At 46.4% G+C, this 15,354-nt stretch overlaps 1 protein-coding gene across 7 annotated transcripts in view; it reads right to left on the minus strand.

The window, feature by feature from the left end:
* TPX2 (TPX2 microtubule nucleation factor) overlaps window positions 1–15,354 on the minus strand; it is a 37,953-nt gene that overhangs the window by 12,274 nt on the left and 10,325 nt on the right. For 5 of the 7 annotated variants that reach the window (XM_048820831.2, XM_048820833.2, XM_048820829.2 and 2 more), the window contains exons 2-7: window positions 8,272–8,408; window positions 7,845–7,967; window positions 6,175–6,310; window positions 5,394–5,528; window positions 4,460–4,582; window positions 2,769–2,902 (exon numbers count right to left, since the gene is read on the minus strand). In XM_048820831.2, the coding sequence (XP_048676788.2) occupies window positions 2,769–2,902; window positions 4,460–4,582; window positions 5,394–5,528; window positions 6,175–6,310; window positions 7,845–7,967; window positions 8,272–8,374 (754 nt within the window). In that variant the 5' untranslated portion in view covers window positions 8,375–8,408. The remainder of the gene's footprint in view (window positions 1–2,768; window positions 2,903–4,459; window positions 4,583–5,393; window positions 5,529–6,174; window positions 6,311–7,844; window positions 7,968–8,271; window positions 8,409–15,354) is intronic. The other 2 variants (XM_048820835.2, XM_048820836.2) reach the window with 2 other exon arrangements.

Consider the following 15,354-nt stretch of genomic DNA (forward strand, 5'->3'; position numbering starts at 1 on the left):
ATAGGTGTTTGTAGCCCTTAGAGAGCACAAAGTATTGCCGTTTGTTGCGCTTGGCTGTGGGTGGCAATGAGGCTGGGGTCTGCCACAGGGTCTTGATAGTGCCCGCAATGGTTTTTATGAGCAGCAAGGCAATCTGAGAAGGTCCAGAGGGTGCGAGGATATCCACCATGGGATCAGAATCCTCAACTACCTCCTCTGCCTTGATGTCCAGACCCTGGGCAACCCAACACAGTAACTGCTGCAACCCCCTATTGTCTTCAAGCCCCGGCACTATAACAGTGCCTGCCAGGGCTTTGTCCAGCAACAACGAGGCGGCCCCCGAAAAAGGCAGCTGCTCCCTGCCGTAAGCAGCCAAGGGGGCCTGTGACTCCAGGAGGTCCCAGGTAGGTGCCGACGTGGACAGCGCTATGCCCCTCAAAGCTGGGGCTGCAGATGACAGTACTGGTGCTGCTGTCACTGGAGGAGCCGCTGTTGGTGAAGGAGCCAAAGTCTAAGCCAGTGTCGATGGTGTTGACGCAGGTGATGGCTGCTTAGTGGCTGGTCGATTGACCGGAGGTGGAATAAAGGTGGCTGAAGCTACCAACACTGCTGCCGAGTGAGACCGCTGGCTCCTTCCCTGGCTCTGGTAGAAGGCCCAGAGAGGCCAGAAGGGCCACTGTGATAGGTTCTGCCATTGCGGTGGCCATCATGCCGGGTAAGCCCGTCTGTCCTGCCGCAACCTGGACCTCCTGCTCCTGGACTCTGACTCCAAAGTCTCCGAAAAAGAAGACCACAGAGAAGCTGTACTTTGGGGAACCCATTGTTGGCAGCTCGGGGACCGACTGGGCTCTCTCCCCGGAGGAACTGGCGCCGGAGGGTGCCATGGAGAAGGAGAACATTGGGACATCGTCAGCTTCCCTCTTGATTGCACCTGGTGCTGGGGTGGTGCCAATGATGCCGGTGACTCCTCTGTGCTTCCGGGTGCCGTGAGGCGCAGCAAGTCCTGAGCAGCCTCAAAAGCCTCCGGTGTCGAGGGGAGAGGCAGTTGCTGGCCACTAGGATCCAGCAGGTGCAGCGGGCCCCAACTCAACTGCCTTGCCTGGGCAGGAGTCGACGCGGCCCTGCCCGGGGTCTGGTGCTGTGGCCCAACTGAGGCCTCACAGTCTTCAGCTCCTTGGGTCTGGGCCAGGGAGAACGATCCCTCTCCAGCTTCTTTTTCTTCTGAGGCATCAGCAACTGAGATCGGTGCCTCCCCCAACTGGCCGCAGGAGGAGCCATACCGGTGCTGAGCGTCTCGGGAACAGTCATTTCTTGGCACAAGTTCCCAGGATGACGGTACTGAGGCGCTCTGCGTTGACAATGACATGCTGGGTGAGGGAGTCCCCTGACCCCGGGGCCAAGGTGGGGGCGGAGAGCTGCCTCTATAAGGAGAGCTTTGAGCTGCTGTTCCCTTTCTTTAATAGTTCTGGGGTGGAACTCGTGGCAAATCTTAAACCGGTCCTTTTGGTGACCTTTCCCTAGGCACCTTAAACAAGAGGCATGAGGGTCACTCTTTGGCATACTCTTAGTGCAGACCTCACAGGTTTTAAACCCTGGGGTCCGTGGCATACCATGGCTCTGGGGAGTTGGGAGGGTGTGTGTAAAAAACCCCAACTACCTACTATACAAAAAAACTTACTAAAGATGAACTATGGCACTTGACAGGGAGTGATGTGTACCAGTGCTGGTGAGGACAGGCTGGAGCTATCAGCATCACCAAAGCTAGGAAATAGCCTCCTCTTCGGAAAGTCTAGGACGTGAGGCATACCGCTCTCAGTTCTCGGACATTGATGTGGAAAACGAGTTCCACCTGAGACCAGAGGCCTTGAGTCACCTGATTGGAACTGACATGAACAAGCACTCGAAGAAGAAAGCAGGGATACCAGAGTTAAGTCAGGACTATCTAACAGTTTGTCTACAGACAGACACTCAGGAAAATTAATCCAAATTAATTAAAGGTGTGAATTTAAAAAACAGATTCGTTAAATTGCATTAAGTCTCTGTGTGGATGCTTTTCTTCAGAATTAAAGTGACCTTAATTTGGCACAAAAGTGAATTAAGCTAAACCAAATTAAAGCCACCTTAATTTTGAACAAGAGCATCCACATAGGGTTTTAATGCAATTTAAAGGTGTGAATTTAAAGTTGGTTAGTTAATTTGGATTAATTTTCTTGAGTATCCCTATGTGGACAAGCCCCAAGTCTTCAGGGAAGTGATAAGTGTAAGTAAGAAGATAGGTATGTAAACCTTTTGTTATTTTTACCCTTTTGTTTTGGAGAAGCTGTCTACATTCACTGCTTTCATATGGAAGACATGCCCAAAGGAAAGCATCTGGCAGGTGTCAAACCCTGTTGGGTCCTGCCGCCTGCCAAGAAACCAGTCTAAAACGGGGCTGAATCATGGGATTCTACTCTGAGAAGTGGAAGTGCTGCTCCTGGAACCATGACATGCAACAACCCAAACCCTCCAGACTAGAATTTATACAAGACACAAGATAACCTGTGGATGGGTTAGTGAAATCAGGATAGATCAGATTCCCATGTCAGGATCAGTGCATTTTACTTAGAGTACACCCACCAAAGAAAGGAAGGTGAGAAGCAAACAGCTAAGGGGGCTCCAACTGCGTTCCTTGTTCTTAGAAATGGCCATTTGTTGACATTTCCCTCCAGAAGGTACTATCCATAGCCACACCCTCACAGGTCACTAGGAGGGCATGGGATGCTAAGCTTCCATGTTTAGCTAGAGCCTACCTGAACCAGCAATAGCAGCTTTCAGGGACTCTTCATTCTTTTTGCGCAGCTCCATCGTCTCCTGCTGCAATTGCTTCATCTTCTCCAGCTCCTGCTCCTCTGTGCTCTTTAGCTTGCCAGAAAGATACTTCCTCCTGAAAGAGTGAAGTACGTCAGAAAGGTAAAAAGAGGAGTTGTGATGCATGGCCAGAAAGGGTTAAATATCCTGCAAAATAAGTAACCCTCAAATGACATGTGGAGGGATGATGTTTGTGTGCATTTACATATATATGAGTAGGGTCAACGATGTAATCAACGGTCCCTGTCTGTGCTGTATTCTGATAGTCCAGAGATCAAAAGAACATCCTAGCATTTAAATTAATCAAACATGGAATATCCTGGTATTCATCTTTCTTTGAAATGTACTCTGAATGGTGGAGGAACAAGCAAATGGCCTTATGTTAATTTGTATAGCTAAGTACTAGTGATAGACTCCCTTCAAAGTCATCCTAATTACCTTTTGTTCCCAGAGGAAATACCAACTTGTCAAAAAAGGATATTAAATTGTATAAAAGATCTTTGGGTACTGATACTGTCATCTGAGATCTGCTCAGGCTTCACCAGGGGAAGTTTAAGTCACAAGACTGAGGTCCCACTTATGCTGGTACACCCTGAATATGATATTTGGGCATTGGACTATAACCTATGAACTATTTCCAAAAGAACTCTTTGCAACTACAAAGCTCACCATCTCTGCAATGAATCTGAATCTTACGAATTGAACTCATGTCTATGTATATTGATCTTTTAACTATACTCTCTCTCTTCTGTTTAATAAATTTTAGTTTAGTTAATAAGAACTGACTGTAGCATATATTTGGGTAAGATCTAGAATATTCAATAACCTAGGAGGTACTGTGTCCGATCCTTTGGGATTGGTAGAACCTTTTCTTTTATATAATGAAATAAGATTTTCAGAAATCATCATATTTGACTTAGGTACCTGGATGGAGGCCTCAGGCTGGATCCTTTAAGAGAACTGTGTTGTTTGGACTTCTGAGTAACCAGTAAGGTAATAAAGAAGTTGTTTTATGCTGTCTTGGAACATCTAAGTGTTGGAATATCCACCAGCTTTTGGGGAATTGTCTGCCCATTCTTTGCAGCTCACCCTAATTGAGTGACCACAGCTGGCCCCCACTAGAACCCCAGTCACAGGAGTGAACAACTTCCACAAGTTTACAGGAAGTTTACCTGCTCCTCTTCAGCCTGAGGAGATACGAACCCCTTGCCAAACCTCTATGATCTCAACAAGCATAACTTCCCATTTATATTTGACATTGCATTCCCACCTCACAGACACATCAAGTGAAGAGCTACAGAGCAGAGTTGTAACTTCAGTGCAGAAGTCTAACTCTCAAGTTCCAGAGACACTGTTCAACAGAGTAAAGCCTAAATTTTTGGTTAACTACAGTCTTTGATTTTGTATCTCGAGGAGTACAAATACAGCTAGTTGGGCACCTAAAGGCTACCTTATCATTTGTACTTGAGGATTACTGCATACTTGCTCAGAACACTTGTGGGCACACTGCCTCTCCCACCCCCCAATATAATAGTAAGACTTGAGACCACAAGCTTTCCTTAAATGGTCATATTTTAAAATTACAGCTACTAGCACTAAAGAGGTTGTTTCCATTCACAGGAAAGCTACGTACTTCAGCATTGTTGGTGTGGTAGGCATGGTCAGCTTGCCCTTGGATCTGGCTGGGGAGAGTTCAGTGCTCTGGGAGTGATCTCTGTTCATTGATACTTCAGTCATTCTCTCTCTACTGCTAGAGCTACAGTAACAAAAATAGATAAAGATCAACACAAAACTGAGCAAGCCATTCCTGGATGCTGGTGTTTTCAGTGCAACACTGGTTCTAGCTGTCACTAAGATGCACTGGACATCCCGAACACCTAGTGAATTTACTAGTCATCTGAAGATAACCCAAGGAAGAGCTTACCTGGCCATATACCATGGCACAGGTGGTCTAGTTATCCCTGGTACTCTGTTAAAGCTGCAAAAGGAAAGACTAATTACTGAAGTTTCAGAATGTAGCCTCTCCTTCTGGAATGGGCTCTGATGTAGGTACTGTCCTCTGTTAGGTGGAGAGAGTAATTTCTGAGGCATACATCCCATCCTGTGACAACTGCACTAGTGTATTGTTTTCTTGATCCAAAGTTTCCTAGCATATAGTGGAGTCATATTTAAGCTGAATCTGAGAAACATTCTCTTCTCCTAGTCTAGAATTGTTCGACTCCATCCTCACTAGTAACATGAATCAAGTTTAAAGACAGTTCACAGAAGCACTGGGCCCAGAGTGATAGGGATTAAGAAACTCAAAGTTATATCACTCACTATATCTCACCCTCCTGCCCAGCATTCCTCCTCAAATTTGTGGGGGGAAAAATAAAACACAAAAAAAATGACTGGATTCATTTGTTATGGAATTAATATCATGAACCAGGTCTCCATCACCTCTACCTAAGCCTGCAAGTCCACCTCATGTAGGCTGAAGCCTATCAGAAGCATGGTCTCTAAGTAATTGGAGAGATAAATAGCAGCACTCCCACCACCCAGCCTCAAGCAGGACTTTGGTGACGTACATTTTCTGTTTCTTGGTGGGTGGATCATCTTCCTTTTTGATGGAGATGACATTGCATCTCTCTGCTTTGACTTTGGCCTGACGTTTGCGTTGCTGGGCATTTTTCTGTTGTGCTGACAGTCTTCTGGATACCCTCCTGCAGGAAAGAACAGTGTCAAGTCTCTCATGCGGTCTTTGGGAAAGACTGTCAGTTCCACATTGTATATTTCAATATCTGCCGGAAAGAGTCACTGAAATCCAAACAGCACTACATACAGATATGATTCAGAGGAGACTAACAGCAGCTAATTGTTACACTGCTAATTGGAAACCTAAATCACTCCTGTTATTTGTATTATGGTGCAAAGCCACCTTGTGCATCTAGGTTGCAAGTCTGAACTCAGCCTCACTCAGTAGAAACTTCTGAGTATCACCATCAGCAAAGGGACTCTTACAGCCTCAGTCCAATTCCAGATATCTACACATCCTGGAAGTCACCAGCACAGCTGGCTATCTCAACCAACAGGTATGAAACTGAACTACCTTCTTACCCCTACAGATGGGGCCTCCGGGTTAGGAAATCGTCACATTGACAGAATAGCACAGACAAGCTCACAGTGCTGTATATGGTGGGTTAAGCTGATGTCAGTCTCCAGTTCTACCTATATGGAACCACTCATGAAGAGTTGAGACTGCTATGCCATCGTTGCCCACCTAGCCCAGGACACAGCTTGGACATGCTGCTGCTGAGGGTCATCACGAGGCCTCAAACAGAACTTGGTTAAGCTGACAAGCATTCTTACCGTTGAGAAGCTCCTGAAGGAGCAGGAGGTGAAGCATCATTTGAGGGGACTCTCCAGGCTGCTAGAGAAACAACAATATTCTGTGGTCTCAACATTGCCTGTGCCATTTCTCCTGCCTCTGTCTCATGGTTTTCACCTAATTGGGTGAAACAGGGAAGTTAGTCTCTGCTTTTGAACAGGTTAAGGCTATGGCTACACTAGACATCTTACAGGGGCACAGCTGCACATGCGCTGTTGTAAGCTCTCTAATGTATCTGCTGTAGCTGACGGGAGAGCTCTCCTGTCGACTTAATCCACCCCCAATGAGCAGCAGTAGCTATATTAGCGGGAGGAGCTCTCCTGCTGACCTAGTGCTGCCCACACCAGCACTCAGGTCAGTGTAATTTACATCACTGGGAGGTGGCTTATTCACACCCAAGTGACAAAAGTTATACCGATATAAGTGGTAATGTAGACATAGGCTAAAAGAGAGTAGAAGAAAATACCACATGAAAGCTTGCTAAATGAGAATAGACTAAGGTGGTCCTGTACAGAACAGACTGAAGGGCCGCCCCTTCCTGCCCCCTCCCAACATTTTTAGAGACTGAGCCTCAGGAGATGTTAGTATGCAACCATAGAGATAGTTTAGAAAGCCAAGGGCTTATGTTTATAGATATTATAGCAGACCATCAGGAAACGCAGAGACACCATACACACCACCCTTGTCTATACACACCACCCTTGTCCTAGGAAAAAAAAGGACACAGGATTTCAATGAAAAAAATCAGACCTATGAGTTTGGTCTCTGAAATATGTAAGTTTTTAGTTCTCTTTTCTGCAACTTAAGACAAAGATGCCTTATCTAGTTTAACTTTTGCCAACCGTTAGTTATGATAAGAACTTATTGTTTCAAATCCTTCCCGCTACATTTTAGTAAGCTTTGTTTTACAAAGAATTCTGCTGTTGAGTGGGATTTTCACATAGTTCTCTCTCTCTGAGAAAAGCATCCCAGTTTCCTGGGAAGAGACCTAAAGGATAAAGAGTTCTGAAACACAGATACTCCACGCCTGTCTTGGTCCAAAGAGCATGGGTGCTCCCAATAAAATGCGCTGAAGTGGCTCCGGCAAGTAACTCTTATGGGAGAAACGTAGAGGATACAGAGATGGAGGCGAGTCTATTGGTGGCATTTCCCCATCAGGAGGGGAGTAATATTAACCCAGGAAAGTGTGTTTATAAGGTGACAAATGGGTATGGTGTCTTGTGCAGATGTAAGATCCTTTATAGAAAGTTCACCAGGTTTTGAGTTGACACCATCTCTAGCATTAGAACCCAACTGGAGACTGTGTAAACAAACAAGAGGAAAAAGTTAAACGTAGAACCCCAGAAGCAAGAGTTTTTGAGAGACCTCTCTAAATTGGACAGTAGAGAGGCATGACCGAATACAAAGTCTGGTGAGAAGACAAATCTAAGAAGGCAGGAAGAAATTTCACACATCTCCAGAGTGCACTTCTAAACTTTGCTCGTGAACTAGCAAGTCTGCAAGTGTACTAAGACATGTCTGTCATATCTTTCCAAGAAGGCCATAACAAGCTCACAGAACCATGCTGGACTAAGCCATTATGCCCCTTAGCACCAATGCCTCTCAACTTCTAGTGGATGGAGGTTATTTTTTCAGAATTGTGGCAACTTACTGGATTTCACCATTGGTGAAACAATAGCTTGAGGAATATTAGCCTTTGAAGAGGCAGGCTTGTGCTGCAAGAAAGTTGCCACATTCTCTGCAGGAGGGACATTCTCTGAACTGGCTTTCAGATCTGTGAAAGAGTAAACACTGTCAACACACTCTATATTAAGCATTTGTACGAATACCACATGGTATACAAGTAATTATGATGTTCATTAAGCCTGTCATCAATTCACTAGTTCTGATCAGGGATAGCATTTTACTGTACTTGGGTTTTAGACATTTCGTTTACTGCATAATTCAACATAACCTACTTGCTATAGAAGTCAAGCCTAACGCAAGAGAGTTTCCCAGGGCAGGGACATTTTCTTTTCCCAAAGCCCCACCTCAGCAGAAAGCAGACACCATAGTCTCCCAAACGCTAAGATACTTACCAAACCATGAATCTACACTCTGCACGTCATCATCATTCAAAGTCCTGAAGTTGATGTAGGTAGTTTCTGCATCATAGGAATAGGAAGACTGTGGATGAGACATTTTCACCGCAGTCTTGTCCCCAGCAGTCTGTCACCTGTACAACCACAAATCAGTTTTAGATTAATCACTGGAAAAAAGTTTTAAATTTAGGTTATTTACTCTAAATCACAGTAGGACTTGTTACTGCTCCACACAATGGTGGAAATGTTAAGACCCTGAAAGTCACCAGTATCAAGCATCTCTACAGATGGAGGACAGAATGCATCAAACAAGACTCCTACTTGGGCTCAGAAGCACTAGGTACTATTGCAACTGCACAGAGCATCTGTATCTACTTTTCATATCAAATTAGAACAGTGATTTATCTAAAGTTTGTTGCCCTCTTATTATAAAGCTCTAGATTTACATGAAAGAATCATGCCACACCCCTGAATACAGAAACTGCCTCTGAACATTGCTGAATGGCTAACACTTTGGGGACAAGCCCAGCCATGGTTCCATCCACAGAAGTTGGGAAGGAAGATGCTGAGTGTTCTACCAGTGTTGACCCTAGCTCCTGCAGACAGTCTTCCATTTGTTGGATCAATGGTAGTAAGTGTCTAAAGCTTAGATTTTAAGATGATACCACACCTAGTCCTCCAACTGTCCTCTTTCATCCACATAGCTTCCTGGCTGCTGTAAAGATGAAGAGAATAGGTCTCTACTACTCTATTCCCTCTCCCAGTTTGTTCGGGAGGAATGTACAGTTTCACAATTCCACAGAGGATTCTGAACAGCAGTGCAACACTATAGTCTTGTTAATTTAAATCTACTGCTGCTGCTGGGCAAAACCAAGAGAAGCAGCTTTAGCACTGTAGTTGTTTAGAGAGTCAAATAAAAATCATGGCATCAGGTCACATTGAAAATTTGCAGCTGTAATGGCTAGAAGCTTATTTTGAATGGAAAGTTTGAGTTCTGCAAAAAGCGATAGCTTTGCTGTGCACCCGCCTACCCCACCAACCACACTTGGTAGGGAGATCTTCCCATTCATTGCTGGCAAACATTTTTCAAGTTGTGGTCCTTAGTCTGATCAAGAGAAACCTTCTACGCTTTAGTGTAGCCTTCATAAGCAACTTGGGAGTTCTGCTACCATCTTATTATATTAAGCACTTCCATAAAAAAGGACTCTCAGCAACATTAATCACTCAGTACAACCACGCCTTTGTACAATGAATGTTTAATTGCAATACTACAGAAACAGACAAGTGTACTAAGCAACAATGCTGCAATGTCTCTTTATTTAAGCATACATACAGGACGGCAATGTAAACCCATGGAGAATGCCACATCACTGCCCTCACAAGTTTGTCCATGTATGCAGAATGCTAACAGCAGACCTTATGATTAGTCAAAGAAACACTGGCAGACAGAAAAAGCAGTCCTAACTTTAATTACAAAACACTGGCAGACAGAAAAAGCAGGCCTAACTTTAATTACAATACAAGTTGGAGACACGATACAACACTTCAAGTTTAAGTGCCAATATTAGGCCAGGTCTACGCCGGCAGAGTTATAGCGCCGCTCAGAGCGCGTTGAAGGGAAACCGCTGGTGTATGTTCACACTGTCAGCTGCCTGCGCAACACTTCTGGCGCTTGCAGCGATATTCAGAGCGGTGCACTCTGGGGAGCTAGCCCAGAGAGCACCTCTTTCTCTTATGCCGCTAAGACTTGTGGGAAGGCGGAGGAGGGTCGAGGGGCATCCTGGCTCCTGTCCCAGTGATGCATTGCTTCGCATCCCAACAATCCCTGTGCTTCCGTCCACATTTGGTGCCATCTTTCAACGGTTTGTGTACTGGGCGCTCTGCCTCTTTCGGGCTGCAGGAATGGATCCTGAACTGTTGACCAGTACGCTGCTCACTCTGACCAACACATCATGAGTGGCAGTGGAGTTACTCCTTAAACTACAAAAGCAAGAGAATTGTGACTTATGCATAGTACCTAAGACATGAGATGGCTTGTTGCATTCATGGAGGTGCTGACCACAGTGGAACGCTGCTTTTGGGCTCGGGAAACAAGCACTGAGTGGTGGGATCACATCGTGATGCACGTCTGGGACGACAAGCAGTGGCTGCAGAACTTTTGGATGAGGAAAACCACATTCATGGGACTGTGTGATGAGCTTGCCCCAGCCCTGCGGCGCAAGGACAGGAGAATGAGAGCTGCCCTGCCATCAGAGAAGTGCGTGGTGATTGCACCGTGGAAGCTGGCTACTCCAGACTGCTACCAATCGGTCGCTAACCAGTTCGGAGTGGGAAAGTCTATTCGTGTTGACGGAAGTCTGCAAGGCCGTTAATCGCATCCTGCTCCGAAAGATCGTGACTCTGGGCAACATGCGTGACATTGTATATGGCTTTGCACAAATGAGCTTCCCTAACTGCAGAGGGGCAATAGATGGGACGCATATTCCAATTCTGGCACCAGACCACCTTGCCACCGAGTGCATTAATCACAAGGGGTATTTCTCAGTGGTTCTCTAGGTGCTTAAGGATCACTGTGGGCGTTTCACAGACATTACCGCAGGCTGGTCCAGAAAGGTGCATGACACACGCATCTTCCGGAACACTGGCCTGTTCAGGAAGCTGGAAGCAGGGACTCTCTCCCCAGACCAGAAGATCACTGTAGGGGAAGTCAAAATGCCCACTGTGATCCTGGGAGACCCCACCTACACCTTAATGTCATGGCTTATGAAGCCATACACAGGGCAACTTGACAGCAGCAAGGAGCAGCTCAACAACAGGCTGAGCAAGTGTAGAATGACTGCTGAGCGTGCTTTTGGCCATTTAAAAGCCTGCTGGCGCTGCCTCTATGGGAAGTTGGACCTGGCCAAAGACAATATTCCTATGCTTATAGCCACGTGCTGTATGTTCCATAATATTTGTGAAGGGAAAGGTGAAAGCTTCACTCAGGGCTGGGCTGCAGAGGCTCAGCGCCTGAAGGCTGAGTTTGAACAGCCAGAGACCAGGGCTACTAGAGGGGAGCAACATAGGGCCATAAGGATCAGGGATGCCCTGAGGGAGCAATTTGAAGCTGAAAGCCACTAAATATCTGCTGCTCTGCTGGGAGGGCAGTGCTTGTAATGCTAGGAGGTGATTAGTGCAGATGATGCAGTATGTGGGTTTAACAGAGTTGTATGCTGCTTTGCAGGGCTCTTTTTACTTTCAATTAATAAAGATTGCTTTCAAACCAACACAACCCTTTTATTAAAAACAACAACCAGAGGAGATAGTCAAACAAAACAAAACCACATCAGCAGTGAGGGGAATGGGGGAAGGGAAGGTCCCAGGAGAGGTGGGGTCCTGGGACGGCTAAAGATTTGTGTATGTCCAGGGATCACATCCAACCTTCTCCTTTGGACTACAGTGCAACAGGTACTGTACTTCAGCAGGGTCAAACTTCAGAGGGATGGGTGTTGAGTGCAGTGAGTAGTGGGAGTGCGCAGTGCTGGACTGGGGGGGCGGGCGCACAGGAGAGGACTGGAATACCACATGTATAGACCGGAGCCAGGAGGCTGATAAGAATGTGTTCGTGGTGTCGGGGGGCGGGGAAGGGGTGGGAGCATGGGAAAGAGTTTTGTGACAGCGACTGCAGGGGAGGACAGGCATGGAGTTGCTCAGTTTGCAGAGCTAGTATCGCCTGGAGCGTGTCTGCTTGGCGCTCCATAACCTTTAAGAGCTGCTCTGTGGCTTCATTCTGGCTTGCTGCATTCTCCTTTCGGTCCCTCTTCTCACTGTCCCACCACTCCTTCAAATTCCTGTTTCTTGGCTGTTGAGTGCATCATAACATCACACAGAAAGTCCTCCTTAGTTCTTCTTGGCCGCTTTCTAATTCTGTGCAGCCGTTCAGCCGCTGATAACAAAGAGGGAGGCTGGGCTCCCAAGGTCATCTCTCTGAAGTTTAAATGCAACATTTTACAGAAGCAGTAATGTTTGCAACACACAGAACAGGGATTTAAAACACAGCCAGTACTCACACACCTGTCACTAACTGACTGACCCCAGGCAAGCACACATGAGCCTCAAGACCCCCCAAATGGTGAGTAGCCACAGGGGCAGGGGAAATCAGTCTTCCCGGACCCTGCTGTACACTGGACACCTGGGGAGAGCCAGCACTGTACGGTGGGCCTGATAATCATTCCTGTCCCCACACTTTCCACAGTGGCGTGGGAAAGTTACCGTTAATGGGGCAAGAAACAAAGCAGCTCTGCCGGAGAACTTGCGGCAGCAGATTGCCCAGTATCGCCACAAGAGTTTCCTGGAGATCTCTGAGGTAGATTTCTGTGAAGTGAGGGAGTCAACCAGCAGCCTATTTCACTGCTCAAACTAAGCATGTGGTAGGAGACAAGCCTGCTTTCTGCAACCCTCCTTCCCCCAACAACTTGCTTCTGAGATTCCCAAAATCAAATCCACTTACCAGGGGCCTCCTCTCCTGTTTGCGCTTCACCAACATCAGACAGCTGAGACTGGCTAGCCTCCTCCAGGGTAGAAGAGAGCTCCTGGCTGCATGCATCTCTGACTTCAGTCATCCTCTGCCTTTGGGTCTCCCTCCAAGATTTCCTCCTCCTGACTCGGTTCACTCTCGACTGGCACGTGAGCCACCGAAGTATCCACAGTGGTCTTCGCAGTGGAGGTGGGGTCGCCACTGAGTATCACATCCAGCTCTTTGTAGAACCAACAGCTCGTAAGCCCAGCACTGGAGCGGCGGTTTGCCTCCCATGCCTTGTGGTAGGCGTTCCGCAGCTCCTTCCCTTTGATCCTGCACTGCAATGTGTGCCGGTCATGGCCCCTTTCTGTCATGCATCGTGAAATCTGTCTGTAGGTATCATAATTCCTACAGCTGGAGCGCAGCTGGGACTGGACAGCCTCTCCCCAAATGCTGATGAGGTCCACCAGCTCAGCATTGCTCCATGCAGGGGATCGCCTAGTGCATGGAGCAGGCATGGCCACCTGGAAAGATGTGCTGAGACCACTGCATGCATCACTGAGCAAACAGGAAGGGGACTTTCAAAATTCCAAAGGAATTTACAGGTGGGGATGACAGTTGACCACCTGAGGGCAGGGCAGTAGAGTTCAAACAAATGACCAGAGAGGCGAGAACAGGCATTGTGGGACACCTCCTGGAGGCCAATTGCAGTGCTGTAATCGACCACGGTGTCTACACTGGCACCGCAGCGCTGTAGGCCTAGCACAGAAGGCTGTACACCTCTTGTTGGGGGTGGTTTTTTGTAGCGCTGCAACTGCGCAGTTTCTGTGCAGTAAGTGGCTTGGTAGTGTGTATACCTCGCAAGTTACTGTGCAGAAACTTGCCAGTGTAGACAGGGTCTTAGAGACTCTCGGATATAAGAGTAATCCAAGAATGAAGTTACAATTACTTACATTGCAACCATTTAACATTTTGCACACAAGATATTTGGTCCTTTCATCAGAGCTTGTAATGAGTAATGCAAACGTTAAGACAGTATGTATGCTGCAAGAGAAATATTTTGGCGGGGGGGGGGGGGGGGTTGCGCACAGCGGCACTGGAAACCATACTGCAAACAGCTGCATAAATGAACACAACCACTTCGGAGGCAGACGATATTCTTGATCACCAGAAGCTGAACAGAATAGTTCACTGCTTAAACAAGCCAGGCATGTTTCAGTCCAGAGCAGTTTATATATGCCTAAAAATGGTTGGCTCCCTTCAGCAGGAAGGTTTGTCTGGGTATAAATCAGAGTACTATTAGCAGGTGCCATTGTAATTTACAACTCATGGACCCTCCCTTCCAAAATTTGCTGCATACTTGAGAAACCTCCAGTCCCCCTAACATAGAAGTGCTGTAGCTAGGGAGAAAGTTGTCATTAGAGAAGAGTCAGCTACATGATTGTGGAAATGTCAGGGCAAGAGCTTAAAAAACTGATAAGAGGCAAGCAGAGAAGAAAGCCATGGCCAAAACCAACTGTAACTGAGCTCTAGACATGGCTGGAATCGGAGGCCTTCCTGCCCCTCTTAATCAGGATTGGGTTTCTGTCAACACTACTAACTTTTTTTTTTTTTTTTTTTTTTTTTTTAAATCAAGTGCGTCATCTGCATTCTTCCCTCTCCAAACAAGCCAATCTGCCATACTGGAGCACCAGGCATCAAATTTCACAAATATTTGTACCCACTGCAAGATTCCAGTGCCAGACTGCTGTAAAGTTAACAGCTCACTGTGAAGACAAGTTACTTCTGTTCTTACTGTGAGAAATCTAGAGAATGTTGCCTGATAATGGGGAGGCAGTTCCCGAATTCGGAGTACGCTTATGTTCTGCAAATTTATGTTGTTGAGGATGGTCAGACAAGCATTAATAAAGTGGGAATGTTACCCCAGTTGTACACAGCACTACACGTTTCTTAGAAAGCTAGCACGGAGCTGGCAATTAGACGGAGATACGGCATTTCCTTATCTAACAGTTTGCTCAGATTGACATTTATAGGTCTCTTCTCCCATTCCTCACACTCTGCATCCATTCTCCAACCAAGTCAGATTTATAGCAGAATAGTAGTTTACTAGAATAGCATCTCAGAGTTGTGCACATCAGTTTGAGCTCTGGACTCTGCATTTGAGTCTAGGCAGATTATGGAATTTAAGATGACTTGACAACCCCTTAGAAACGGTCATTCTAGTATTTATAACTAAGATGAGTTTAGTCAGTTTGTGGCTTATATACTTGTATACTGTGCAAGGTGCTGATATGCATTTTGAAATCCCAGGTACACTGATTAACCAAAACATCTGACCAGAGGAGTAAAGGCTGGCATCCCACCTCAATTTTTCCTGTAATACATTGTTAAATAGCAGAATAGGACAATTTCTTCTCCCATATGATCTGCACTGGGAAAGTGACCTGCTGACACCATTTTCATCAAAGGACAGTTCTTCTACGGTGCCAGGCATGGGGCACATCTACTTTGCCAAGTTCTCACTCTGGCTGTGCTCAGCTAGTTGACCAACATATGCTGCATGTGTGAAGGACAAACATGGT

This window comes from Caretta caretta, chromosome 13 (genome assembly GCF_965140235.1).
Source record: "Caretta caretta isolate rCarCar2 chromosome 13, rCarCar1.hap1, whole genome shotgun sequence".
In the NCBI taxonomy this organism is placed as follows: Eukaryota; Metazoa; Chordata; order Testudines; family Cheloniidae; genus Caretta; species Caretta caretta.